The 27,468-nt window shown below is 40.6% G+C and overlaps 2 protein-coding genes and 1 pseudogene across 2 annotated transcripts; all 3 read right to left on the bottom strand.

Moving 5' to 3' along the window:
• Nucleotides 1–1,293: 1,293 nt before the first annotated feature.
• On the bottom strand, nucleotides 1,294–4,318 carry LOC118078236 (vomeronasal type-2 receptor 26-like; annotated as a pseudogene).
• A 9,612-nt stretch (nucleotides 4,319–13,930) lies between these two features.
• On the bottom strand, nucleotides 13,931–16,194 carry LOC148684044 (vomeronasal type-2 receptor 26-like). Its single transcript, XM_088654779.1, has 2 exons — nucleotides 16,086–16,194; nucleotides 13,931–14,832 (listed from the first exon to the last, which is right to left on the bottom strand). Exons 1-2 carry the CDS (start codon nucleotides 16,102–16,104, stop codon nucleotides 13,931–13,933), a joined length of 921 nt encoding a protein of 306 aa, XP_088510905.1. The 5' UTR covers nucleotides 16,105–16,194.
• Nucleotides 16,195–16,643: 449 nt separating this feature from the next.
• On the bottom strand, nucleotides 16,644–23,834 carry LOC118078235 (vomeronasal type-2 receptor 26-like). Its single transcript, XM_035102008.3, has 4 exons — nucleotides 23,659–23,834; nucleotides 22,108–22,399; nucleotides 18,387–19,256; nucleotides 16,644–16,889 (listed from the first exon to the last, which is right to left on the bottom strand). The coding sequence occupies exons 1-4, from the start codon at nucleotides 23,832–23,834 to the stop codon at nucleotides 16,644–16,646; spliced, it is 1,584 nt and encodes a 527-aa protein (XP_034957899.3).
• Between the last annotated feature and the right edge of the window lie 3,634 nt (nucleotides 23,835–27,468).

Raw genomic sequence — 27,468 nt, 5'->3', positions numbered from 1 at the left:
TTTCTGTATGCAAAAAATAACTGCATATATTGAGTTCTCATTTCTTCACATAATTTTGTTAAAATTAAGAATCTTGACAACTTCATGAAGTACCTTTTGAAAAATGAGTCTGGCATCTTCTTTGTAGCCAAAGCTTCTCATTGAATGAAGCATTGGGTGCATTTCATTAAAGGTGCTACAGTCGCCACACAAGCAACAAGTTCAATTCTTTCCCCTGATATAGCATATGCACCATTTTCCATATCTCTGTCTTTACATGCACAACATACAAAGACTAGCATGAGAGCTTTGTTTGTAATATTAGTGGTTTCATAAATTTGCAATGAAAAGATGTTGCAAGTCTGGACCCTTAAAATGAGTCTGTTTTATATCATGAGACATATTGAACCTGTGACTTTCTGCATGAAAGGAAGATTCTCAGGCCCTGATCAGTCTTTCATGTTTTTTCCTTATCCCATGGAGAAACTGTGATGATTTTCCCCTGCCTTTTTATTCATGTTATTTTAGGATTTGATTTTTTTTTGGGGGGGGGGCTTTGCCACATTTCCTGTAGAAGTTCACCCTTATTAAATGGAGATGCTGACAGGAGAGAGAGTCAGAGAAGGGCTGGCTTCCTGGTTTCAATAATAATAATAATAATAATAATAATAATAATAATAATAATAATAATAATATATTATTTATACCCCGCCCATCTGGCTGGGCTTCTCCTGCCACTCTGGGCGGCTTCCAACAAACATTAAAATACATCAAATATCACAGACTAAAAACTTCTCTAAACAGGGCTGCCTTTAGGTATTTTCTAAATGTCAGGTAGTTGCTTATGTCTCTGACCTCTGATGGGAGGGTGTTTCACAGGGCGGGTGCCACTACCGAGAAGGCCCTCTGCCTGGTTCCCTGTAGCATTGCTTCTCACAGTGAGGGAACCGCCAGAAGGCCCTCGGCACTGGACCTCAGTGTCCGGGTAGAACGATGAGTCCTTCCTTCCTTCCTTTCTTCCTTGGCATGTTGGTATTTCTTCTTGGCCAGCTGTGGATGCTGTGATCCTGGCAACTTGTTGATGGAGGTGCATGATAAAGAATACCACATGAAAATTTCTAAGAAAGGATGTGGAAGTATTTAAATATTTATTTATCTAGCATTATTTATTGTGGAAGTGTACTGATTGTTGTTTCTACTTTGTTTATAAATGGCATTCTTACATTTTGGATGGTGGCCACACCATTCCAATTAGAACAAACTGGAACACACAATAGGCATGAGAAACATTCACCAGACTTGCAGCTGTTTTTACTAATGTTTCATTTTCAGCTGCTCTTTTTTGTTGAGTTCAGGCCTGAGGACAATGATATAACATTTCGGGGAGAAGATACAAACCAGAATCCCAGCACTAGAGGCCAAGATGGAGAAGATCTCCACAGCCACCATGTACTTCCCTTTGGTGCTTAAGTAGGTTGGAACAAAAGAAAGCCACACACTGCAAAACACCAACATGCTGAAAGTGATAAATTTGGCTTCGTTAAAAGTGTCTGGCAGCTTCCGAGCAAAGAAAGCCACAATGAAGCTGACAAGAGCCAGCAACCCCATGTAACCAAGAACATAGTAGAACATGTTGGCTGAACCTTCATTGCATTCCACTATGACTTCTTCAGGCAGAGAGTGCATGTCCAGATCTGGGAAAGGAGGGTCAGTACCCAGCCAAAGCATACAAATACTTGCCTGGATAATTGAGCAGCCAAGAATAAGAAAGGTAGAAAACCTTTTCCCAACCCACTTCCTCATATGGGATCCTGGCTTGGTGGCCATGAAAGCCAGAACCACAGTGAGAGTTTTTGCCAAGACAGAACAAACAGCTAAGGAGAAGATGATACCAAAAGCAGGCTGTCATAAATGGCAGGTTAGTAACTGGGGGCGCCCAATGAATAGCAAGGAGGAGAGGAAGCAGAGCAAGAGGGAGATGAGTAGGGTGTAGGTGAGATTCCGGTTGTTCGCTTTGACTATGGGTGTGTCCTGATACTTGATGAAGATTCCTAACACCGAAGCTGTAGTTCCAGAAAGAGCCAGAGCCAAAAGAGCCAAGCTGATGCCTAAAGGTTCTTCATAAGAAAGAAAGTTTTCATCTTTTGGAAAGCATTGATTTCGTTCCTCGTTAGGATATTGATCTTCTTGGCAGTGGAAGCAGTCATTCATATCTTGAATCGGGGGTATAAATAAGAGTAGCTCATTATTCGAGATATGTAGAACTCTGGGTCTGGCTAAAATAAAGTTATTTACTGGGCATGATCATGGTGCTTCAATTTTTTCAATACACTTTTTTACTCCATATATTTTCCTATAGTACACAGTATAGATCACACAGGATTATTGTACAGTACAGTATAGGAAAGATACAGGTGAAACTCAGAAAATTAGAATATCATCGAAAAGTGCATTTTTTTCAGTAATGCAATTTAAAAGGTGAAATCAATATATGAGATAGATGCATGACATGCAAAGCAAGATATGTCAAGCCTTTATTTGTTGTATTTGTAATTATTTGTCATTAGGCGGGTCAAGTATAAATGGAATGTAATTAATGAAATGTAATAGTGATGTTTATTTTTGTATTATTGTAACTATTTGTTTTATTATTGTGAAGTTTCCAAAAGAAAGCATTTGTAAAAATTAAAAGAAAAATTAAAAATAATAAGTTGCTTTACTGAAATAAATGCACTTTTCGATAATATTCTAATTTTCTGAGTTTCACCTGTATTTCTTTCCAAGATTGAGTGTTTACATGTTCAACCGTTACATTAAGTAAGTTACATTATAATTGTACACACTGTCTCAAGGATAAGCCCTAGAGTTCGCAGTGGAGATTATTTCTAATTACGTATGCATAGGATTGCAGTTTTGGTCTAAAGGGAGAGTAATTTCTATGCTCATGTGTAAGTACTGCCAAGGAATATGGATGGAGAAGTATTTCTTATCAAAAGCAATGTCTCACAGCTTACTAGCTGAAGGGAAACATACATTAACATCAATAGTGGAATCATTTCCACTGTTTCCCTAAATAAAACTTAGTACCAAGGAAGGACTAAAGGACTAATCCTGTTGGTATAATCTACTCAACCTACCCCTACCACCAAGGAACTGCACGGTGCTCCCTCTGATGAGGAAGTAAGCTGGATATAATGAAGTAGCAGATCTCCATTTGTGAAAATGCTGGTGTCCTAGTTCAACTCACATTTCTTGACTGAGATATCTCAGTTTCAGGCAATGGTGACCGGATGAACCATGAAAAAATGTGCAAGGACTATATCTTCCTTGAATGAAAGACTATTTCTGAATGCATAAACATACCTTATATTGAGTGTGACAATTAGATGAGCTAGCCCAGTGTTTCTGTTCTGATTAAGAGTAGCTTTCCAAGGTCCTGCCACCAGGTATCAGTTTAAAAGTGGTTGGCAGGAAATTATCTTGGGATAATCTGCACGTATGTCCAGAAGCTAATGGGTGGATTGTGGTGGACTTTGTTATTATCTTTTCAATCATAGGCACCGACTCCAGGAAGCCATGGTTCTGTTGAACACCTCAATCTCTTTTTTTGGCCTCAATCTATAGTTGAGGCCAAATACTGAGCTGGGCATGGAGTGACATTAGGACATCACACGACGTCAGGACATCTTGTCGGGGCCCCTCAGTGTTACTCAGAATATGGCGCCTCTGTTTTTAACAATGAAATATAGTGGTACCTCGGTTTAAGTACACAATTGGATCCGGAAGTCTGTACTTAACCTGAAGCGTACTTAACCTGAAGTGAACGTTCCCATTTAAAGTAATGGAAAGTGGATTAATCCGTTCCAGACGGTCCGCGGAGTCTTAAACTGATGCGTACTTAACCTGAAGCGAACTTTCCCATTGAAAGTAATGGAAAGTGGATTAATCCATTCCAGACGGGTCCGTGGAGTACTCAACCTGAAGCGTACTTAACCCGAAGTATGAGTGTAATTGGTTCTGGAAGTCCATTCTTAACCTGAAGCGAACTTTCCCATTGAAAGTAATGGAAAGTGGATTAATCCGTTCCAGATGGGTCCGCGGAGTACTTAAACTGAAAGTACTCAAACCGAAGCGCACTTAAACCGAGGTATGACTGTACTTGTTTCTCATACACATAAATTTATATGGGATCCTATACTATCTCCTTCACTCTTGATACAGTATAACAAATTCTATCGCAGCATTAAGAACATGTTTTCAATAGCAATTATAGAATAGTATGTTGTCTCCTACCTGTCTGGTTTGTAATCTTCCCTTCTGGACATGGAGCACAATCATAGCAACAAAACGGCTCCCCCTCCTTCCTTTGTCTGCTGTAACCAGTGTGGCAGTGGTCATTACACAGGGCAAGGGGCACAACCTATTTTTAAAACAGATGATAGAAACTGTGTTCTATTGTATTCTCATTTGTTCTTTGATTTTGGATCAACAGGGTGTACTATTGAAATGAGATGTTTTTGTCTAAGGGATTGGTATGACTGTAATATGTTCTCAATGCTGTTTTGGTTGGGGTAAATTGTTTGTGTGTCCGTATTAGTGGGAATGACCTGATTTGCTTGAATTCCATGGCTGTGGGACATAAATGTCAATGATCATGTTCTTTCTGGTTAACATCTGAAGCATATTAAGACTAGTAAATCTGATAGGGATGATGTTTACGTGTGAAGAAGTAATGGGAAATAGAAATTGTACAAAATAAAGAGTGGAAATGATTTGTGTGACTAATGTTGACTTCAGAGTGTAGTTGCCATTGTTGTGTTAGTACAGCATACCTCGACTTACGAAGGCTTTGACTTCCAAAGGTTTCAACTTCTGAAGTCGACAACCTCCGGAAGTCTTTTTGGCGTGTGCACCTGGTGCGTGCATTCTGCGCCTGCGAAGAGAGACGTGTGCGGTCGGCGCATGAGCAGAAGCACAAAATTGCGCTTCGCGCATGCGCCAAAGCAGCGCTTCGACAACCGAAAACCTCGACTTACGAAGACGGCCACGGGACAGATCGTCTTCATAAGTCGAGGTACCACTCTATGTTGCAGATATGTTGAACAGTAGCTGTGTGTTTAAAGATCTAATAGGGAAGGGGGAGAGAGAGAGAATTTAGTTTTTTATATATACATGGGATGCAGATGAGATAAATTCATTTTTGTTGATCAGGGAAACCGCAAACTCAATAGTGATTCTAGACAGTGAAAAAAGATCCCTTTGTGTGAAAGGGCAGGATATATATTTAATAACTAAATGAATAAATAAATAAATAATAATGTATAGTTAACTGTCAACTGAGAGAAATATCCATTAAGAAAGTCAGCTGATGACTGCCTTCCATTAGCCAACTGCCGTTAGTTCTTGGTTCTATGATGGAGTCTTGGAATTTTAGTCTGCTAATCAGGATAGAGCTGCAGAGTAGTAATGCTGGGTACCAGAATCAGTACAGTGCCATGTTCACAACCCATTCCTAAGCATAAGAAGCCTCGATGAAGCAAACAAGAATTCACGCAGCATAGTTTAAGGAATTATCAACATATCTAACTCTGGACCTTAGAAGATGCAGTTGGATCCTACCTGGTTAAAACTCTGGTGCCATGTAATGATCTTCTCATTGATGGAGAAATCTCTGCCCAGTGGAGCTTGGGGATCCATTTTCCCGACTTTCACTCTTAAGAAGGACTTATTTGGGAAAGTCACCCAGTTGATAATATCAAATCCACCTTCTAGCTCATGTTTCTCATTAAAAAAGACAGTGTCCCCAGCACTGTTGTTAAACAAGGTATTTCTCAGGAAAGGTTGAAGCTACAGAGGAAGAAAGAGAATGGTAGATTGGGTAAAAACAGAGAATACACAAAGCTTCTGTTTTCTCATACCGCGATAAAATCAAACTATTTATTGAAACTCCTGGTTTTCTTTCCTAATGTCCAGTAATGACAGATTCCTGAATCCATACTAGCTATTACCATCATCCCATTCTGTTATCTTCCTTGAATTCTGGGGAAGAAATGGGACAGCAGAAACACCTTCACATTTTTAAAGTGCTTTTTTTGTAACAGCATTGCAACAAAGTTTTAAAAAGTATTGCAGAAAGAAACATGTGCAGCTTACATGCAGGCAAACATATATGCACACACCTCCAGTTATTTCATATGTGCAGGTATGCAAGACTAAGAAATGGCTGCAAATTCCACAACCACTTAGAACATAAGAAGACCTATCAGAAGGGCACATATTGCTGAAGGATAATTTAATAATGTTATATGGCATTTCTCTCTCTCTCTCTCTCTCTCTCTCTCTCTCTCTCTCTCTCTCTCTCTCTCTCTCTCTCTGTGTGTGTGTGTGTGTGTATACACACATAATATAGAGAACCATGCAAATAGTTACAGACTGCTGCTAGAATATTCATCTGCTATAGCTTGAAGAAAATGAGAATAGCATCCCTGGAGAAACGGATTATCAAGGATTTGGACATTGTATACAGTCATGCCTTGGTTTAAGTATGCCTCGGTTTGAGTATTTTCAGTTTAAGTACTCCATGGACCCGTCTGGAACGGATTAATCCACTTTCCATTACTTTCAATGGGAAAGTTCGCTTCAGGTTAAGTACGCTTCAGGTTAAGTACGGACTTCCGGAACCAATTACACTCATACCTCGGGTTAAGTACGCTTCAGGTTCAGTACCCTGCGGACCCGTCTGGAACAGATTAATTCACTTTCCCTTACTTTCAGTGGGAAAGTTCGCTTCAGGTTAAGTACAGACTTCCGGAACCAATTGTGTTTGTAAACCGAGGTACCACTGTATATGGTTATGTCATTAAAATCTGCAACATGTATTGAGAGCATCTGGAAGATCATGTTTGTCAAATATTATTCAGTATGTGAAGAGATGCAATTTTTAAGAGCAATATATTTTTGCAGCTTATTATAACAGAACTTTGTACTGAGACTCAATAATAATGAATGCATATAAGGTGCAAGTCATTTCAGATACAAAGAGCTTAATGAAAAAGCAGCAGCCCCTATGGATGTGGAAGTGTGTGTGCACACTCTCAATACTGTCATCATACACATAGGCTTTTCATTAAAAATGTATATATAAAGAATTGCTTTCCATGTTAGACATTACCTGAAAATATTGTGGCTCATGAAGTCCCACATAGTGCCCAAGCACCATCTCTCTCTGCTTGGTTCTGGATGTCAACATGGCATGCAAAGCATGCGCCACAGCATAGACGGCATTGTAGATGCTGTAGCTTTGGCTGGTCATTTGCATTTCAAAAAATGCCCCAGGAAGGCTCTCCAGCTTCTCCTCACCACTGCAGGATTCCTCCTCCGTCTCCACATCTAGAAATTGGCAATCGAATGCCTGTTGCCAGAACAACCTGATAAAGCCATCGGCCTCAGAGTGGGGATTTAGGTTCAGGAGGAAACTGTGGAACCCCTTAACCTCACTGGAATGAATGGCAAAGGATAAGGCACCATGGAAGTTTTGTATATCTAGATTTCTTTGAAATGTTTCTGATGAGAAATTGAAAAGGGCAGTCAGCACCCAGACCTTGTTTATTGGCCCCACATCAGACATTGCCGCCGCTATCAGCAACCACAGCAAACACTTCATGGTGGAAGTGTCTGCATTTACAACAAATACAGTGATATTTGTTTTGCTTAAGGAACTGGCCATAACCTGATATTTCTCTACCATCTCAAACACATTGACGAAATGACTGGCATTTGGCATTCTTTCAATAATGGCTGCACAGATTTCATTCAGGGAAAGCAGCGGTACCAATGTCTTCACAAACATTTCTCCTTTATTGTCAGCTGTTGCAAAGATCCCAACCCATACCCATTGGAAATACAGAAGAAGTCGGACAATCCCATTGTATTGATCTGCTTCATTGGGCATCATCTGGTATAAGGAAGAAAGATGCTTTTTTGCACCCACTGCTTCAGAAAATAAAGAATAGGTGACCTAGACGGGAAGAATGTATAATAATAATAATAATAATAATAATAATAATAATAATAATAATATCACCTTGTAGGAAATTTGTTTGTGCTTAAATATTCAAATACATACTTAATTTCAGCAGCGTACACCAGAGAGACAGAGGGAAAGGGGGAGGGGAGACATAGCTGCCAAGTTCTCCCTTTTTTAAAGGGAAATTCCATTATGCTGAATAGGCTTCCTCGCGAGAAAAGGGAAAACTTGGCAGCTATGCCCAGGGGAGATCATTTAAAGAACTTTATAAATTAAAGAAGTAGTGCTGAAGGATGCTTGAGAAACACTGTCCCACAGCTTAAGGGCCTCCTTCCTTCATACTAACCCCACTTAGTGTTCTGCTAAGAAAATGAATATTTAGGTTTTCTATAGTGAAGGGAGCACTACTGAGATGAGAGTAATGAAATAGGCTTGCATTGCAGATGAATGTTCTCAACCCTGTAGTCTCAACCCTAATGATAATCCTGTTCCTAAGAAGCTCTGTTGAACCTGCCAAAATTGACGAGAAGTAGGTTAGGCAGACACCCAAAGAGTTTCATTTAGGTCTAAAGCTAACACTCTTTCTACTCTACTCCATTGGCCCTTGCACTGAACTTTCACATAAATTAAAACCTTATACAGTGGCCCCTCGACTTACAAATGACTCGACATCTGAAGTTTTCAACTTATGAATGGGACAAATGGCCACACACTTGTGAATTTTTCTACATCCGAACGGAAACCATTGGCGGTTTTAAATGCGGTTTCCTTGACTTACAAATTTTTCCAAATATTTTTTTTCCTATAGGAAACTCCTTTTCGACTTACGAACTTTTCGACCTACGAATGTGCATTTGGAGTGGATTAAGTTCGTAAGTCTAGGGACCACTGTACACAATATTGAAATGGGATTAGCTGAAACAATTGAAACAAATGTCTGCTATTAAGCTCCCCCTGCTTTTGTCAGCAGCTTTTCTGATACACCAAAATCGCAAAATTTAGTGACTCATTCTCCTATTTGCTGTAGCTGGTGACTCATCTCTACATTACGGGCTGAGGACATGAGGTACAGTAAATGGGTTGAGCTAGGGTACAAAACTTTATCACTTGAGCTCATGCATTGTTAACCAAATACAGTACCCATTTTTCAGCTATGCTCCCACTGTGAGGAAGAAACTGAGGAATCAACATTGCCTGCTGTCTGCCTTGCTTGGGAAACCCTAGAGCGAGCACACAAGAACCATAAGCTTTGTTTCTGTAACTAATCCTTTACAGCCCTTCACACAGATTCCTTCCTTCACCCACACCTGAAGACTGGGAATATACCATGAGAATATCTGATATGCTGCAGTTATGAATTCTCATTCCATTCACAATCTTCTTACCTGTGGAATCTTGTAGAGGGTTAAGATGGTTGCCATATAGAAAGATGTTTCAGTCTCGAGGCCCCCAATGACAGCTAGCAGGTTCTTCTGAATGCCACACTTGTAGTTGGGGACAGTTTTCTTATGGCGAGAGATGAGGTTCAGCGTATTCTGATAAGTCATCTTTGCATTAAAGTAGCTGTCATATATCTGGAACCCCAAGGTGACGTTGGATAAAATCTTGGGGTTTTCATTTATCTCATTCACAGCAAACACCAAGGATAAGACATGCTGATAGTTCTTTGGCACTGTGCTAAAACAAGAGAGAGATTATGTTTATGATTGACTTTCTGTCTTCTGCTTGGACTATTTCTTTCAGACTAATTTGCACAATACAGAATCGCAGTAATATTAAGGACGTGAGATAAGACTATAAAGACACTAACAGGATTGACATAAAACCTACAACAGATATAATGTACAGTAGATGTAATTAAAATATGGTAATGTAAGTAAGATGATGACAGAGATAGGAATGAAGAAAGTGTGATATATATATGATGATAATTTAGAAAACCGATACAGAAAAAGGAGGAAGTTACGTTCAGCAGAACAATAGAATGTATATAGTAAATAGTAATAGAAATGTAAAAGATGAACTGTTTTTATTATGGATTACTTTTCTTGTTTGTATACTGCAATTTTGTGTTTAAGAAAACAATAAAAAATTAATTGAATACATATATATATATTAAGGAGGCGAGGAGAGAGCCATCCAACACAAAGGGATAAACAACTACCTGACATTTAGAAAACTCTGAAGGCAGCCCTGTTTAGGGAAGTTTTTAATGTTTGACATTTCAATGTATTTTAATCTTTGTTGGAAGCTGCCCAGAGTGGCTAGGGAAACCCAGCCGGAGGAGCAGGGTACAAATAAATTATTATTATTATTATTATTATTATTATTATTATTATTATTATTTAATTTGCATTTTTGCACATGTTATTTGGCTGGAGACATGCACTGCAGAATTCAGACTAGTGTGAATTACTTTTAGCAAGTGTGAATAAAATAGCCCATAACTCCACCCTCATCCTTCTTTACAGTCAGCTCAGAAGATTGCCCTGCCTGTTGTTGACTGTTAGTCTCCCTGCCTTCTATCCTTCCAGTCTCTCTGGGCACCTGCCACCGCTGAATCAATTGCTTTTTCAACACAATGTTGCTTCTGTTGTCTAGGTTTTTTTCCTTAACATGTGACTTTTTTATGCTGAGGAAGAAAAATATCCTTACGCATATTCATCAGGATGCTTTTCCTTTGGCTTCTCCTCGAAGCATACTTCAGTGAAGGAGGGTGAGAACAGCTGTGTCGTGATACCGCCAATGATGAAGTGCCCAGGCTGATAATATTGGTGTTGGACATGGATAGGATTAGTCACACAATGCAAAGCAGGATGTACCAAAAATAGAGGAAGCCCTATGAGTAGCACCAACAAGTGCAACACTAACATCCTGAGCTGAAAATCCATTCCTCTTAACAATTAAGCCCCTGTTTCAGCCTAAACTCATTAGTAACCTCCACTGTCAGCCTACATTAAAATTTGGCAGCTCTTGGGTGTGGCTACAAACAGCAGATTAGCTCTCGTTGGCATGGGGTGGTCTTTATGCACATTCCGAAGTTTCGCCCTGGCATATGCTTGTTGACATCGAAGTGCCATGTGGATATTGCCAGAGGAAGGCTGAATCACAGTGCTTTCAGATAACTACATGCTTCACAGTAATGATCATAGTCCATAGTCCCTGGAGCATTGAAAACTATCTGGCATCATGTGCAGCATAAACATCTAGCAAACTATGTTTTCCCTGTCTTTTCATGGGTTTGAACCCCATGTTGTGCAAAAAACTGCTGCATTGTAGGGGTTGGATTAGATCAGGCATCCCCAAACTGTGGCCCTCCAGATGTTTTGGCCTACAACTCCCATGATCCCTAGCTAACAGGACCAGTGGTCAGAGAAGATGGGAATTGTAGCCCAAAACATCTGGAGGGCCGAAGTTTAGGGATGCCGGGATTAGATGAATCTTGTGACCCCCTTCCAGCTCTGCAATGCTATGGTTCTATGGCACTTTATGTGTCTGAAAAAAAGATTTAAAAATATATATAACAGGGTAAGAATATATATATATATATATATATATATATATATATATATATATATATAACAAGGGTAAGAATTCAGGAGTCTACCAAACCTAGTGTGTTTCTGTTTAGGAAGGTCACAATAGTGATGAAGCCCACATAGTCCAAGATATAATGGAACAGGGTGAATGCCCCTTTATTATAATGAAGTACAATTTCTGGAGTCAGGGAGTGCAGGCTGAAATCTGGGAATAGCTAAGAAATTGCCTGCCAGAGAGCACAGGTCCATTTTAAAAGCTTGTAGCAGGAAAGAGCAGTGGAATAGGCAAGTCTTTCCCCTTCCATTTCTTCATCAACCAGATGAGGAGAGGGAATCAGTTTGACACCCTTAAAGGACTTAGGAAACCATAACTACAATGAGAAAAATGTTGTATTTACTCAATTATAACAACATAGGGAATCTGCAAACAACCAAATCCACATAATTAGTCGAATCAAAAAATAGTCTGGGCAGAGAAATTCTCTAAGTTAGGAGGGATCAATGGCATACTAACTGGGCTTTTTGTGAGTATTCTGATGGGAGTGAAGACAATACATACATGCAATAAACATTACTATTATTAATGTGCCAACTTGGATCTGCTACAAGGCCAAGAACCAATAGGCTAGTATGGGCACTAGCTCAGATGACAATGTTCCCTGACCTTTCGGCAAAATTAACCAAACTCAAGGCAAGACCCAATAGAGGCAGTGACCATGCCTTTCATAGCCTACCTGCCACAAAGGAAAGCCAAGAGCCCATGCTGGAGAACATGGAAGAGAACATGGAAGAGAAGATCCAAGGTTCCATCCCTTTCAACTTCATACGGCTGGGTAAGAGGTATGTCTGAAACCAAAGCTGTTCCCAGTCAGTGTAGACTGACGTAGGCAAACTCGGCCCTCCAGATGTTTTGAGACTACAATTACCTTCACCCCTGAACACTGGTCTTGTTAGCTAGGGATGATGGGAGTTGTAGTCCCAAAACGTCTGGAGGGCCAAGTTTGCCTATACCTGGTGTAGACAATAATGAGCTAGATGGATGAATAATCCAAGCAGTAAAACATAAAACCATTAGGTGGTAAAGTGTCCAATCTGATCAGAATAGGGCAGGGTGTGACAGGAGCCAAGTGGGGCCGTATTGTGCCACGTGCAAGCCCACATGGGGGGGGGCTAGTTGGCCGACATGGCTCTTGAAAGGTAAATCCCCCTGACACTCATGGAAAGAAGCGCCAGACTGGGACACAATGGGGTCGCCCCTTCCTCATCTTCCTCCATTTGTGCCCACTCTCTGCTTGGGGAGTACACTCAGCAAGGAGCAAGTGAGCACTGATCTGGCAGCCATTCAGTGAGGGGGTCACAGACGTGGTGGTGAGGCAAGGCCAGGCTCCGGGGCCCAGAGACCCCTAACAGCAGGCAGGGAAGGATGGGGAGCCAGGGATGGGGCCTGTCAGGATGCAGGGACAGATACCAGAATCTTGGAAATATACCAATATTGCATCGATACCTAAAGAAGATCAGGATCTAGAGCAAGTCAAGAACAATAGACCTATCACCTTGCTTAACTGTGACTCTAAAATATATGCAACAATAATGGCAAGGAGGATTAAAATTGTATTGTGGGATTATATGCACGAAAACCAAGCTGGATTTTTAACAACAAGGCAAACAGGCGATAATGTAAGAACAATAGTAAATATTTTGGAATATATGGAGAAAAGTAGTGATAACACTGTGGAACATTTACTTTTTTATGTTTTTCTGTTGAGAGCATTGCATCATACCATATAGACAGGAAACAATAAATAAATAATAAGAAAAAGCAACGGTAACACACCAATATAAATCAATACATCCATATTACTGAACCTGGCATGGATGGTGAATATTGAGCAAAGTCCAAAGCATAGGAAATAAAATCACATCAAAAATGATCTTGGTCCTCCATTCCCCTGGACGCATACAATATATATGCAATTCCCCCCCCCCCAGCAATAGCCAAATTCCATATGTTCTTAAACCATGCAGCCAATTGGGGACTTGTCAATGTTTCCCATTCCTGGAAATTGGTACTTGAAGCTACTGCAGCCACCTAGTGACAGAGTAAACTCAACAGCGTATAACAAAAAATATATGAAATACATTACAGGATTCCCACATCATTTATACCTTTCCCCATAGAACTATGTAGAATAACAACACAATAAATGAAGCCACAGATATTGATTTTATTAGGTGTTTTTGTTCAACTCAGACTTTGCAACTGTCATGTTGGATTTAGGAGGAAAGATCCATTTCTGTCATAAAGTAATTGAAAACTTAGCATTAGTCTCTACTATAATTTAATTAATTCATTTTTCATGAATGAAAACAGAATCTCTTCTGCTGTTTATATTTTTTTTCGTATTAGCTGTTCTCTGTTATTTAACTCAGGTCTCACCAGAATGATGTAGCATTTTGGGGGAAAGATGCAGCCCAGTAATCCAGCACTGGAAGCCAAGATGGAGAAGATCTCCACAGCTACCATGTACTTTCCTTGTGTGCTCAGGTAAGTAGGAACAAAGGAGACCCAAACACTGCAAAATAACAGCATGCTGAAGGTGATGAACTTGGCTTCATTAAAAGCGTCAGGTAATTTCCGGGCTAGGAAGGCCACAATGAAGCTGACAATGGCCAGGAAGCCCATGTAGCCCAAAACACAATAGAACATGATGGCTGATCCTTCATTACATAACAATATGATTTCTTCAGCAGATGAGTGCATATCCAAGTCTGGGAATGGGGGAGAGGTTGCCAGCCACAGAGCACAGATTGCTACTTGAACAACAGGGCAAGAGAGGACAGTGGAATAAGCCAGTCTTTTCCCCACCCAGTTCCTCATCCTGGATCCTGGTTTGGTAGCCATGAATGCCAAAACGACAGAGATGGTTTTGGCCAAGATGCTAGACAGGGACACAGAGAAGATGATACCAAAAGCAGTTTGTCGGAGAAGGCAGGTTGCCTCAATAGGCTTTCCAAGGAACAGCAAGGAGCAGAGGAAACACAGGAGGAGGGAAGTGAGGAGAATATAGGTGAGGCTTCTGTTGTTGGCTTTGACTATGGCAGTATCCCGGTGCTTAATGAAGATGACCAGCACCAGAACTGTGACCAGAGACAACAAAAGTGCAGAGATAGTTGAAATGATGGCCAAAGTTTCATCAAAAGCAAGGAAGTTTGGAATCTTAGGGATGCATTGATTCTGCCCTCTGTTTGGGTAATGATCCTCTTGGCAACTGACACAAGTTTCTTCATCTGAAAATGTAAATCAATTATGATGCACTAAGAACAATCAAGATTCTTTTCAGGATTAAGAACAATCTTATCACAAAATTATTTTTTTAAGGAATGATTTTTTTAAGAAATGAAAGCTTTAAAAAAATTCTGACCAAATTCACCCTAACATAAAGGTAAAGGAGCCCCTGACCATCAGGTCCAGTCGTGTCCGACTCTGGGGTTGCGGCGCTCATCTCGCTCTATAGGCCGAGGGAGCCGGCGTTTGTCCACAGACAGCTTCCGGGTCTGCGGAACCAGAGCAGCGCACAGAAACGCCATTTACCTTCCCGCCGGAGCGGTCCCTATTTATCTACTTGAACTTTTGATGTGCTTTGGAACTGCTAGGTGGGCAGGAACTGGGACAGAGCAACGGGAGCTCACTGATTCTGTCCTCTGTTTGAGTAATGATCCTCTTGGCAACTGACACAAGTTTCTTCATCTGAAAAAGTAAATTAATTATGACAAGCTAAGAACAATCAAGACTGTTTTCAGGATTCAGAACTGTCTTATCAGGAAATGATCTATCCTCATTGATTTTAAGCAAGGCAAGTTTTAAAATGTTTATGGCCAAGAGCTTTAAAATAACTGCCAAGCATTGTATCTGGATATAGATTAAATATATCATTAAATATTAATGATATTTTCTTTTGGTGTGCTTTTTGGACCACTTCCACCAAATTTTGTAATATATATTTATTAAATTTCTATACCACTCTTCATCTCATTCAACATTCACAAGGTGGTTTAGAATTTAAGAATAATAACTAGTCCTAAGAACTGAAATTTTGGTACTGCAAAAGTCTGGGAGAAACGCTGCTTGATTTGTTGACATTCTTCTCTAGTTCCCCAAACAACCTCCTTCTTAAGGAAGATAACTCTATTTCTGTTCCCTCGCAATCTAGAACTTTTATTGTCATCCAGACCTCCTCATCCCATGTTATCTTCTCCATTCATGGAAATACAGCTCTACATTCATTCCACTCATCTGATGTATGAACATTATTTTGCTTTAAACATATTTTACCAAAATACATGCTTAATAAAGGATGTCAGTATTGCTGTAGCCTCACATTACCACAGCAGCTTGTGTTTTCTGCAGCTTTGGTGGATGGGTTGAGAGGAAGGAACAGCCAAGGGACGTATGAATCATATTATTCTGCATCCAAGTTGGGGGTGGGGAGGTTAAGCAAATCTCTTTAATAAAAGGTATATGTACTAAACACATGTCCTACCCATCTCATTTGAGATCATTCCTTCTGCACATCGAACACAATCATAGCAGCAAAATTTCTTTCCCTCCTTCTTTTTCTTTCCATAACCAGGATGGCAGATGTCATTACATACTGAAAGGGGTGGCACCTACCCAAAGATATGGGAACAGTTTAGTATTTAGAAAAAAGTTTGCAGAATTTATTTAATACCAGAAGATGTGGTATTAAAAAGAGAAGTCAAATGGAATGGAATACAAGACCCTTAAATTTAAAGGTGACACATAAAGTGGAAGCAAATGTTAATGTAGAAATGGCTTCCTGATGATGATGATTTGTTATTGCCCACCTGATGATGATTATTTGCTATTGCCCACCTGAGTGAATCCTCATTAAAAATGCTTGCAGTATTTGCCTAATATCAGATGATCTGCTAATAAAAAAAGAAGTCAGATGGAATGGAATGGAATATAAGATCCTCACATTCACGGGTGGCACATAAAAGTGCAAGCAAATGCTAAAATAGAAATGGTCTCCTGGCTTATTAGATGACCATTTCCTTTTCTCAAAAAGGCAGTGTAGTTATTTGCCATTCCCTACCTGAGTCAATCCTCTGTGCCATTTGATTCCCTCTTCATTAAAGATGATCTTTTTGCTAGGAGGAGCCCGAGGTTCCAGTCTTCCCACGTTGATTCTGACATAGGAGTTATTTGGGAAAGTGACCAGGTTTGTAATATCAAATCCACCTACTAATTCTCCATATTCATTAAATGTAATTTCATCTCCAGCACTGTTGTTGAATGAGATCCTCTGAAGAACTGAGTGCAGCTATTGGAGAGATAGACAGAACCAAAGTGTTCAGGTGATGCTATATAATCACTATTAGTTTTCTTTCACAAATTTAGATTATTTTTGTTTAGGAAACAAAGTATTTATGAATTCAATACTTTTACCATTACTAATAGAAAACATGCCATTTTAGTTACTAGTTATGGAGAAAGTGTCGCAAATCATTATGTAAAGTAGGCCATGAATGGAGACATTATTGTTTTGTTTTCTATGGAAAGCTTGAATAAATATTGGCCCGACTTAAAACAACAACATTCATCCTTGGTATCAATGCAAAGAGAACATTAAATGAGAATTCATGGATGAGAAATAGCCTTTGGCTACTGCATGACACACCACTGTCTTATAGTCAGGTATTGACAAGGCCTCTCTTCTGTGAGGGGAGGGGTTGTGAGCGGGACTCGCTTACTTCACAGGGGGGGAGGCGTGGTTGGGCCCCCTGCATCACAGGGAGTCCCGGGCCTGCGTCACGCCCTCAGCCAGCCAATCTGGCTAGCTGGGGGACATGGTTTTGCCGCATTTAAGCGGCCCCAGGCCCAGCCTGTTTGGTTCCTGCACACACGTCTCTCCCTCCCTCCCTCCCTCCCTTTAATGTCAGGCATTCAACTCCTGACCTTGCTATGGACCTTAGTTGGTTGCCTGTTGAAGGGGCCTGGTAGGATTTTTTTTCCACTTGGCAGATTGGCACCAGCCACTTGGTTTTTCGCCTGCCTTGTAGCAAATCGTCACAACTTTGTAAGGTCTGGTGGTTAGGCACTGGAAAATGTGTTGTGTGTTGGAGGGGAGGTTGTGGCCATCACCTACCCCTCCTCTTGAAGGAATATGACAACTGGGAAACACTGCCCTGCAAGCGCTCTAGTTGGATAATAGCCTTTACCAAAGGTGTCATGGGCTTTGAAGAAACTCGATCTCAGGACGCAAGGGAGAAGCGTGCTAAGAGGAAGGCATGCTTGGCAAATCCACACCGTGATTAACTCCTGCCTGGAAACCAATGTCCCCACTGTGGAAGAACATGTTGATCCAGAATTGGCCTTCACAGTCACTTACGGATCCATTGTTAAAACCGTGTTCATGAAAGACAATCTTACTTGGCTACGAGTGATCGCCAAAGAAGAAGAATTCCGTTAAAGGAATCTGGTGGCCGTGGTTTCTGTTCGATGCCCAGGTGGTGGCTAGGGCCATGGCACGACCTTCCGATGACTCTAAGGGAGAGCTTCCAGTTGATTTGCATCAACAAGCTCCCCCTGCAGGTTGTTAACGCTTGTGTGACTTCCTGCAGGGCAGGCAGGAGTCAAGTATAGTCAGTTCGGATCCAATGCATAAGCCAATACCACTCACATTCTGTAACCAATAAAGTTGTGGCCTTTTTTTTAGCCCATTAACCTAAAATACTTGTGTCTGTGTGTCTTATTTCATCATAAAGCAGGGGATGGGGCCTTGACTCGCAATTGGGTTAGGCCAGTGAGAAAACATTACCTGCCAGGGCTCTACACGCAAAGGAGACCATGAGCTTGTGCCCTCCACTGTTCTGTATTTCTGTATCAAGATATGGAAGGCATGTGCCACAGCATACACAGCATTATAGACATTGTAGCTGTGGCCGGTCATGCTCATTTCAAACAGAGGTGTAGGGAGGCCCTCCAGGCTCTCATCTCCGGTACATGTCTTATAGACAAATGCAGAGTTTGAAAATGAACAACCAAATGCTTGTGTCCAAAAAGTGCTCATAAAACCATCTTCCTCTGACCAAGAAGGGTAGATTTCCTTTACAAATTCTTGGAAAGCTTGCAATTCCCTGGAATGAATTGAGAAGGAGATAGCACCTTCAAAAATTTGAATATCAATTTCAATTAACTTTTGAAATTTATTTAATGTGAAGTCAATCTGTGCTGTGGTAATCCACACTTTTGTTGCAGAGAACACATTTTTATTTTGAAGAAATAGTCCTTTCATGGCTCTGGTTATTCCTATAATGTTAGCCAACGTTATAATTGATGAGGTTTCTCCATAGATAACAACAGCGTTGATGTTTCCTGGACTGATAATTGGCAAAACCTTCTTTGTGTCCTTGATAAGTTCATCTGCATTCATGACATGCATATGTTCTGGAAGTATTTCTGTGAATGCTGAACAGATTCCATTCCTGGAGAGTATTGGATCCATCATCTGCAAAAATTGTTCCCCACCTTCATCATTTTTGGCAATGAGCCCAACCCATTTCCAGTTGAAATGGAGGAGTAACTGGACAATTCCCTGGTACTGAAGGCCTTCGTTGGGAACCATGCGATAAAAGGAGGGAACATTGATTGGCTCATTCATTGGTGGTGGAAATGAGCCGTATGCAAACTGCAAGAAGAGGGGAATGTCCAGACAATTGAAATTGGAAACATGTGGAACATATTGCCTCTTCACTGATTCTAGTCTCATTTATTTAATTATTTTGATTCCTTGCTTTAAACCTTGTTTTTTCATTTAATCTCTAAGCGATTTGTGATCAAAGACCACAGTATATAGTATGCGGAAACATTTTAAAAATAAATAAAGCACAAGTTATTGACAAACAGATAGGTGTAAGAAAAATCAGAAATAAAACCTAAAACTAATAAACAGGTATAAAAATATGAAAGTATATAGATTCAGGTGATTCATACACATAAAACAGTTTCCAATCGTATGTGCTTTTAATTTTTCTCACTTTAACTGCAGTAGGGAAAACCAAAACACTTTGTATCTTTTCAGTAACAGTAATGTACAATGCAAGTGTCTCCCCTACTTGGAAAGCCAGAAAGAAGAAAATAAATTAATATTTCTTGGTTTGTCCTTTAAATAAATTTTAAAAAGCCACAATAAAATAAAGCAAAGTATCCAAGTTGGATAGTTAATTGCATCTCCCCTCTAATAGGGCAGCTGTATGAACATTTTTATGAGCCAGCATGAAGAAAATCTAGAACTTCTGAGTGTCTAGCACCAGGGGTCCCCAAACTAAGGCCCGGGGGCTGGATCCGGCCCAATCACCTTCTAAATCCGGCCCGCGGATGGTCCGGGAATCAGCATGTTTTTACATGAGTAGAATCATAGCTGCCAAGTTATCCCTTTTTTAAAGGGATTTTCCCTTATGCTGAATAGGCTTCCTCGCGAGAAAAGGGAAAACTTGGCAGCTATGAGTAGAATGTGTCCTTTTATTTAAAATGCATCTCTGGGTTATTTGTGGGGCATAGGAATTCGTTCATATCTTTTTTTCAAAATAGAGTCTGGCCCCCCCACAAGGTCTGAGGGACAGTGGACCGGCCCCTGCTGAGAAAGTTTGCTGACCCCAGGTCTAGCAGTCTCTGGCTCTGAGTCAAGAGCAATATATTGGCATTGATGTCATTAGACATTGACAATCTATGGCAGGGCCTGCTATGGTCAGTAAACAGGACTGGAAACAGGAAACAACACACTGATAACCAGCACTCGGGTGTTTAAAAATAGTTTGTTGGCCCAGATCCAGCATATTCACCACCCTTCATGTTTGTCATACATATATTCTTTGAAATCTTGTCACCTAAATATAGCAAGTAGAGCAAAGAAATGCTGAAGTGCTTCATTTTATATTGAACAGCCTTCAGCCTTGTATATCTGCATAAATCCTCACATTTCCTAATGTGGTAACTATAGCCCTGTGGTCGCTGGAGAATATTTTATACATAGCTAATATTTTATCTATTTAGCCAAGCTAAAATTATATGCTTCAGTCCAGTTACTGGGCATAATAACCCCTTAGCCACATGCCTAGGGTTAACTAGCATTGCTCTAGAGAGACTGAATTGTTTTAATGTCTATCTAATATTCTATATGGGCACTGAAAATAGGCACTGAATGAGCACTTTTGGGCAACTGAAACTTCAGAGAGCTGCCAAACTATTACTCACTAAGCATATACTAGGCATACAATAATAAATGGCATTTGCACAAAAGCTAGTTTGGGGCCTGGGGCCTCTATTCAATTCCACTGAATAGAGAAAACAATTCCTCCCCACACATTAAAAATCTTTGTGGTTAACTTAAACTGTTTATCATCTTCTCTACAAACAGTAGTTTGGGAAAAGAACTAATAATAATAATAATAATAAAATTTATTTATACCCCGCCCTCTCCAGCAAAGAGTGGGCTCAGGGTGGCTAACACCGGATATAAAACAATTCATTAAAATTCAGTTTAAAAACAAGATTAAATACAACATTAAAATGCGCCTCATTTCAATAGAAACTCAAATCAAAAACTGGGGAGGAAAATGTCAAATCTTCATGCTGTATGTATTGATTACAAACAGCTTCTGGGTTACAGTGGAATATTTTAGGATGTATCTGTTTAATGCCATGTTGAAATGATTAATTTCCCACCAGAAAAGAACATGAATAATTCACAAATAGATTGAATAGAGTTGGAAGTCTTACACAGGCAAGACTGCATTTACCACTCAAAGAGGAAGAAGCATCTTATTTATTGTGATTTAAACAAACAAACCCTTCTCCCACAGCAATTCTTGGGGAATGTGGGGTTGAAAGCATCTTTAAGCTAAATAAATCCTGCAGCTAATTGCAGACTGGGTCACTGTGAATATTTTTCAGCTTGGTGTGTTGAAATTATGCTGTATTGAGAAGAGGCCAGCAAACTCTCCTATTAGTTTTGAAGCATATTAAATTGTGTTATTCTGGGCTCAAACGGCATACATTTTCCTGCCAACTGATCATAAAATAATGAATTCATAATTAACTGGGATGGACCTTGCCTGCTTTTAAAATATGGAAATAATTACTGCCCTGTTGCATAAATCTGTGATGATCTCTGAATGATTTGTAAATATTAAAAGCAAATTGCCAGTACATGAGATATAATCAATTTTTTGGGAGAGGGGTGTAATCTAGAACTAAATAAAGTACATATATCAAACCACTGTCAACTTCAATCATCTGTAGCCAGTAATCTATATCAAACTGTAAATTTGTAGCCAGCAAAGACCTCAGAAAACATATAGTTCTGATTCAGGTTGCTCATACTTTTTGGATACCCATATTATAACACAATACAGTTCCACATATTTCATCCCCTTCTATATTTCTCCATCAACTAGTACTCAAATAGCTACTGGGAATAAAGGGGAGAATTATGTGTCAGATTAAGGGAAGTCCCCATTGCCCTCACATTCAGATCCTACCTGTGGAATCTTGAAAAGACCTAAGATGTCTGCGATGCGTGAGGAGGTAACGGAGGCAAGCCCCCCAATGATTCCTATTACATTTTGACGGATGCCACATCTGTAATTGGGGACAAACCGATGTGATTTGAAAAGCAGGTCCAGGGTGGTTCGGTAGGTCATTCTTGAGTCAGAGTAGCTGTCATAGATGTGGAACCCGAGGGTAACATTGGGCAAGATCGTGGGATTGCCGTTGATCTTGTCAACAGCAAAGACCAAGGCTAGGATGTGCTGGTAGAACTTTGTCAAAACACTGCAAAGAAAGTCACTTGCTATTTCATGTGAGTATTAAACAGTGCACAAATTCATTTTAATACATTATTTGTCCACTCTACATCTTGAAGATTCAGCTTCTTGACATGAAGGGAAAACACAGCCTGCATAACTAGGTTATACTGGTAAGAAAGTAAAATGTATTGTGGCTCCCTTTTCCTGTATTCCTTTAGATTTGCACATCATAACTAAAGGAATATTTGCATTTGTCTTGAAATCAAATTATAATCTTCATTTCTCCAAACACATAGATTCTGTAGACATCTCCATAGATGGGCAAAGGTATTTCCGTAATTTCACTTTCTTAGTCCTCAGAATTTCTATTTATTGTGTTGTTTATCACTATAAAGTACCAAGGGAAACACCCACTGAAGTTTGCAAAACCATTGCAACAACTAGAAAGTTAACAATTGTTTGTCTAATGGTTTGGTGCCCTAGTCCCTTAGCATAACAGAAATGGTCTAAATGTCAAATGCCTATTAGAATGCTTTCATGAGTCTCTTTCTGTTATATAATATATCCCTTTGCCAGATACCACATGCTGTTGGAGGTATCAGAAAAAATATAGAATGCAATCCAGACTATGTGTTCATTTCTTCACAGTATTGTGCTTTTTATTGTTGGAAATACATTTAAAACTGAAGTCATGTAAAAGAAGAACAGTTTCTTTTTATTGACCTGTTGCTGTGGTTTCCTTTTCAAATTTGATATCACCCGCTGATTATAAATAACTCAAGGTAAATAAGTCACCATCATTCCACTAGCAGGGATAAGCAGACTAATGAAAATTGAGCAAATGCACAATAGCTAAGTGAGGCAAGTATATTCATTCCCACAGCAATTCAAAACAAATCCTACAGAAAATCAGCAACAAAGAATTAGGCAGTACTAAGCCCATTTCTAAAGAGGCGGTTTTGCCTGAAAGCTAAGCTCTCTAGTATTAGGAGCTAGCGGGTCACAACACAGCAGGCTGAGTTGGTGTCACTATTGCAAAGTTTCATCTAGAAGGATTACACTGAAAATCTCTGTGGAGCACAAAACACTAAGCCACTCTGGAAGAGTCTGGGCAGTCAGGGGAAATAGAAAAGGGGGGGGGGAATAAGAGGGATGGAAGGATGTCTAAACAACAAGAAAACGGAACAAAGAATATAGTTAGCATCATATGAAAAACACATGAAATTGATGCAGTCAAATATATATATATAAACAATTACATTAAATTAAAGGCCATTTCCTTACAATGGGATATCAGTCAAGAACTGAGAAGGGTATTGTTTGAAGAGGACTGGTTGGGAAAAGTAATGGATATGAGACACCATCCCACCGATGAGGAGATCACCTGGCTCATACCACTCATGTGGAATATTTACAGGATCATTTCTGGTGCATTTCAGCTCATGCACTTTGAAAGGCATGCTTGAAAGCAGCAGGAGATGCAGAGAAAGCATCCTGATGACAAATTTTCCTCCACAGATAAATTCTCTCGCCTCTTTTCTACAGCATCAATTCTAACATCAGTCACATTTGAATAAGATGACACAAGGTGGTAGCTAGTTTTAACAAATCAGCTCTTTAAAGAATGCTTTGAATGCTAGAGAAGAAACACCAACTTGCTGCTTACTCTATACAAACAGAGAAGTGAAGCTGATCAAAATGACAGCACCTGCATCTCTTTTAATTGTAATCTTGGAGGTCTATGGAATACTGCAGAATTTTCCCCACCAGCTCCTACCTTCAGGACAGCCACTGGTGCCTTGATCAGGTTAATGGATTATAGTGATTTGGATAATTACAAGGAGGTAATCACACTTCTGCAATGTTTTTGAAATCTATGATGCATCCAGAGTTGCAAAAGCAAACATATTTGTCAGATCCAAAAGTCACGCATTTCCCTTGAGTCAATCTGCTGCTCCATAATGTCCGAAAAAGGAATACTCACAGGGATGACATGAATGTGAAGGAAGAGTGTGCTTAGAATGTTACCCCAATCTCCATGAGCTGTGCAACATTCCAGGGGCTGCAGTCACACTTTATCCAGGGCCTGTGTTTCTTTTTAGACAATGAGGCAGACTGTGGTGTTTTTATTATACACATGGTTCATTTGCACATATAAGCAACTTGAGTCTAGGTGGAGGGGAATCTCAGCATTAAATGCCACAAACATAGGAACCAACTCCTAGGGACCATGGGGACTTTACCCCCTATAAAATATTTGAGGGGGCTGGGCCTCCTCAGAGTTGATGGACATTGCCATTCAAATGGTGTGCATGCACCACATTATGTGATAAATTACTGGTATGTGGGGCAGGGCTTACCTGCCCACCCGCCAATATTTTATTCAAGTTGGCACACCTGGCCACAAAGTTCCCTTGCCTTTCCTGCAGGCACAGCAGGGTTGAGTCCAAAAATAGAAAAATCCACCGTGCTTTCTGTTTCTTTGTTATAGCCTGCCACAGTCACCCCAAATGGTCTTCTGGCCCCACTTCTCTTTAATTGCACCACCAACCGATTGAAAACTATACCACCCCAGCCTAAATCATCAACGGTCCTTTGTTATCCTGTCCCTTTCCTGCGCTGTGGCAGGAGGGTGCTCAGACCCCCTCAGAGCATTTTATCTCCCTCCCTAAGCTGGGCACAAATTTACCAGGTTTGGGAAAGGAGGTTCCAAGGCTCGGACAGAATCCAAAAGCCCTCCTTGCCTCCTTCTCAAACATGGGGAGGGGGAGCAGAGGTGTTGTCGAGTAGGGCATCAGGCAGGAAGGAGAATCAGGCAGTCAGTCTACTACATTCTCCTGCAAAGATATTTTTAGAGCTCAATTTGGTCTAGAATCATTTCACAGATTTTCCAACCTGATACCTGTGCTCGCTTCCTGACAGACCCAGACATCTAACTTGACCTGGAGAGATTCATAGGTGTTCCAACTTGATTTGACAGTTGCATGTCAAGACCCTCAAGCCAACCCTCCATTAGATTAAAGAAATTCACACAGATGCAGACTTTTGATTTAAGGTTATTGGGCAAATATTGGCCACAACTTTATTGAATACAGGAAATGTGAGTGGTATTGGCTTAGGCATCTAATTGGACTCCTGCCCCCTTTGCAGGAAGTCAGTAAAGGTAAACCACCCAAAGGGAAGCTGCTTCGGGGGAACCCACCTGCATCTCCCTGGCATGGCCTGGCATGGCCCTAGCCCCTCAAGTGGACTTCGGACAGGATCTAGGCCCCAGATTCCTTTAACGGAATACCCTTGAACAATGGAGGAGCAGGTGATGGCTGACCTCCCCTCCCCCACTTAACAATAAGCCAATGCCTAGCTGCCAAACCTTACAAAGTTGTGACGTTTGCTAAGAGGTAGGCGAAAACCAAGTGGCCAGTGCCAATTTGCCAAATGACAAAAATCCTACCCGGTCCCCGTCCCAAGACGGGCAACCAACCAAAGTCCAAAGCAAGGGCAGAGGACACCTAAATTAAAGGGGGGTGGGCGGGTGTTCGGCAGCACGAAGCAGGTGCTTGGCACACACGTTGCGCTTCCGCTTTTATACTCTCCCCCCCCCCATGACCACCATACTCAAATTGATTGGTCAAATAGCCCTGGGTAATAGTGGTGCCACCCTGGCATGAGGGTAATGGCTCCACCCACGCCAGGGTGGGGGGTGGGGACTGGGTGGAGGGCCTGCCTGCAACCAGGACCATCTATTAAGATGATCCCACATGCACAAAAATTCAAAAATGCCCCAACTTGTCTCAGGACTGTGGCAAATCCAATGCATGGTCCTCCTAGATAGGCAACTGGTCTGACTCAGAATTAGGTAGTATCCAAAATTCCTGTGTTTTCCTTCCTCTCCTCTCTGCAACTTCATAGCACAGAGAAGGTGGGAAGGGGAAATAAATTTCCTAGCAATGTCTTTGAGAGGAAACTACAGGGAAAGTGATACCTGACAGCAAGTGCATGTTGCCCAAGATTAAACAGAACCACAAATTCTTCTGTCATTTACTCCTTTCTTTATGTCAACTGCTCTCTGCTGTTCAGGTCAAGCCTCCCCACAATAATGTAGCATTTAGGGGCAAAAATGCAAGCCAGTAACGCAGCACCAGAAGCAAAGGTGAAGAAGATCTCCACAGCCACCATGTATTTTCCTTTGGTGCTCAGGTAAGTTGGAATGAAGGAGAGCCAAGTGCTGCAGAAGACCAACATGCTAAAGGTGATGAATCTGGCTTCGTTGGAAGTGTCAGGCAACTTCCTGGCTAGGAAGGCCACCGTGAAGCTGGAAATGGTCAGGAAGCCCATGTAGCCCAAAACACAATAGAACATGGAGTCTGACCCTTCATTACAATAAATATATATATGACAGTTTCCTACATCTAGGGTTCCTGACTGCAATATGTATAGTAGCTTTGACATTTCCACCCCAAGCGTGTACCATTTAAAGTTTCCATGCTAGATGTTATGGTGGATGATCCACAGTTTAATCACCTGCCAATATGGACCAGCAGAATAAAACAGCTATATTTGCTAGATATTATTAATTAACTAATAATTTTTAGATAATAGTAGTGGGTCAATGGGACAGCCTTCCTCAGATGGTGGTAGACTCTCCTTTGTTATAAAAGTTTAAGTAGAGGATGGATGCCCACCTATCAGGAATTGAATAGCAGTGGATTACTTGCATGGGCAAGGGGTGGACTGGATTATTTTTGAGATCACTTTCAGTTCTAAGATTGTATGATGTAACGGACATGTTTTCTCCAGCAGTTATGCTACGGATGATGAACCATTGAGTTGAAACTCATTGCAAAGTAATTTTGTCCTCTGTTATTATATAAATAACTATATTTGCTTCAGTTGGTCAAAGCTCCAGGGGCTTTCTTGTAAAACCCTAACGGGGGATTAACAAGCAACTCTGGAATTGCATTATGTAGTCCAGTGTTGTTGTTGTTTTTAAAGTCATGATTAGGTATAAAGAGGGGGGGGTGTCTGTAAATTTCTCTATTTTATTTTACATCTCAAGCCTCCAACTATGTCCCTTGACAATCTGGATGATAGTGC

This window comes from Zootoca vivipara, chromosome 12 (genome assembly GCF_965207765.1).
Source record: "Zootoca vivipara chromosome 12, rZooViv2.hap1.1, whole genome shotgun sequence".
NCBI lineage: Eukaryota > Metazoa > Chordata > Lepidosauria > Squamata > Lacertidae > Zootoca > Zootoca vivipara.
Note: the sequence above shows the minus strand (reverse complement) of the source record. Positions and strands in the feature narration are given on the sequence as shown.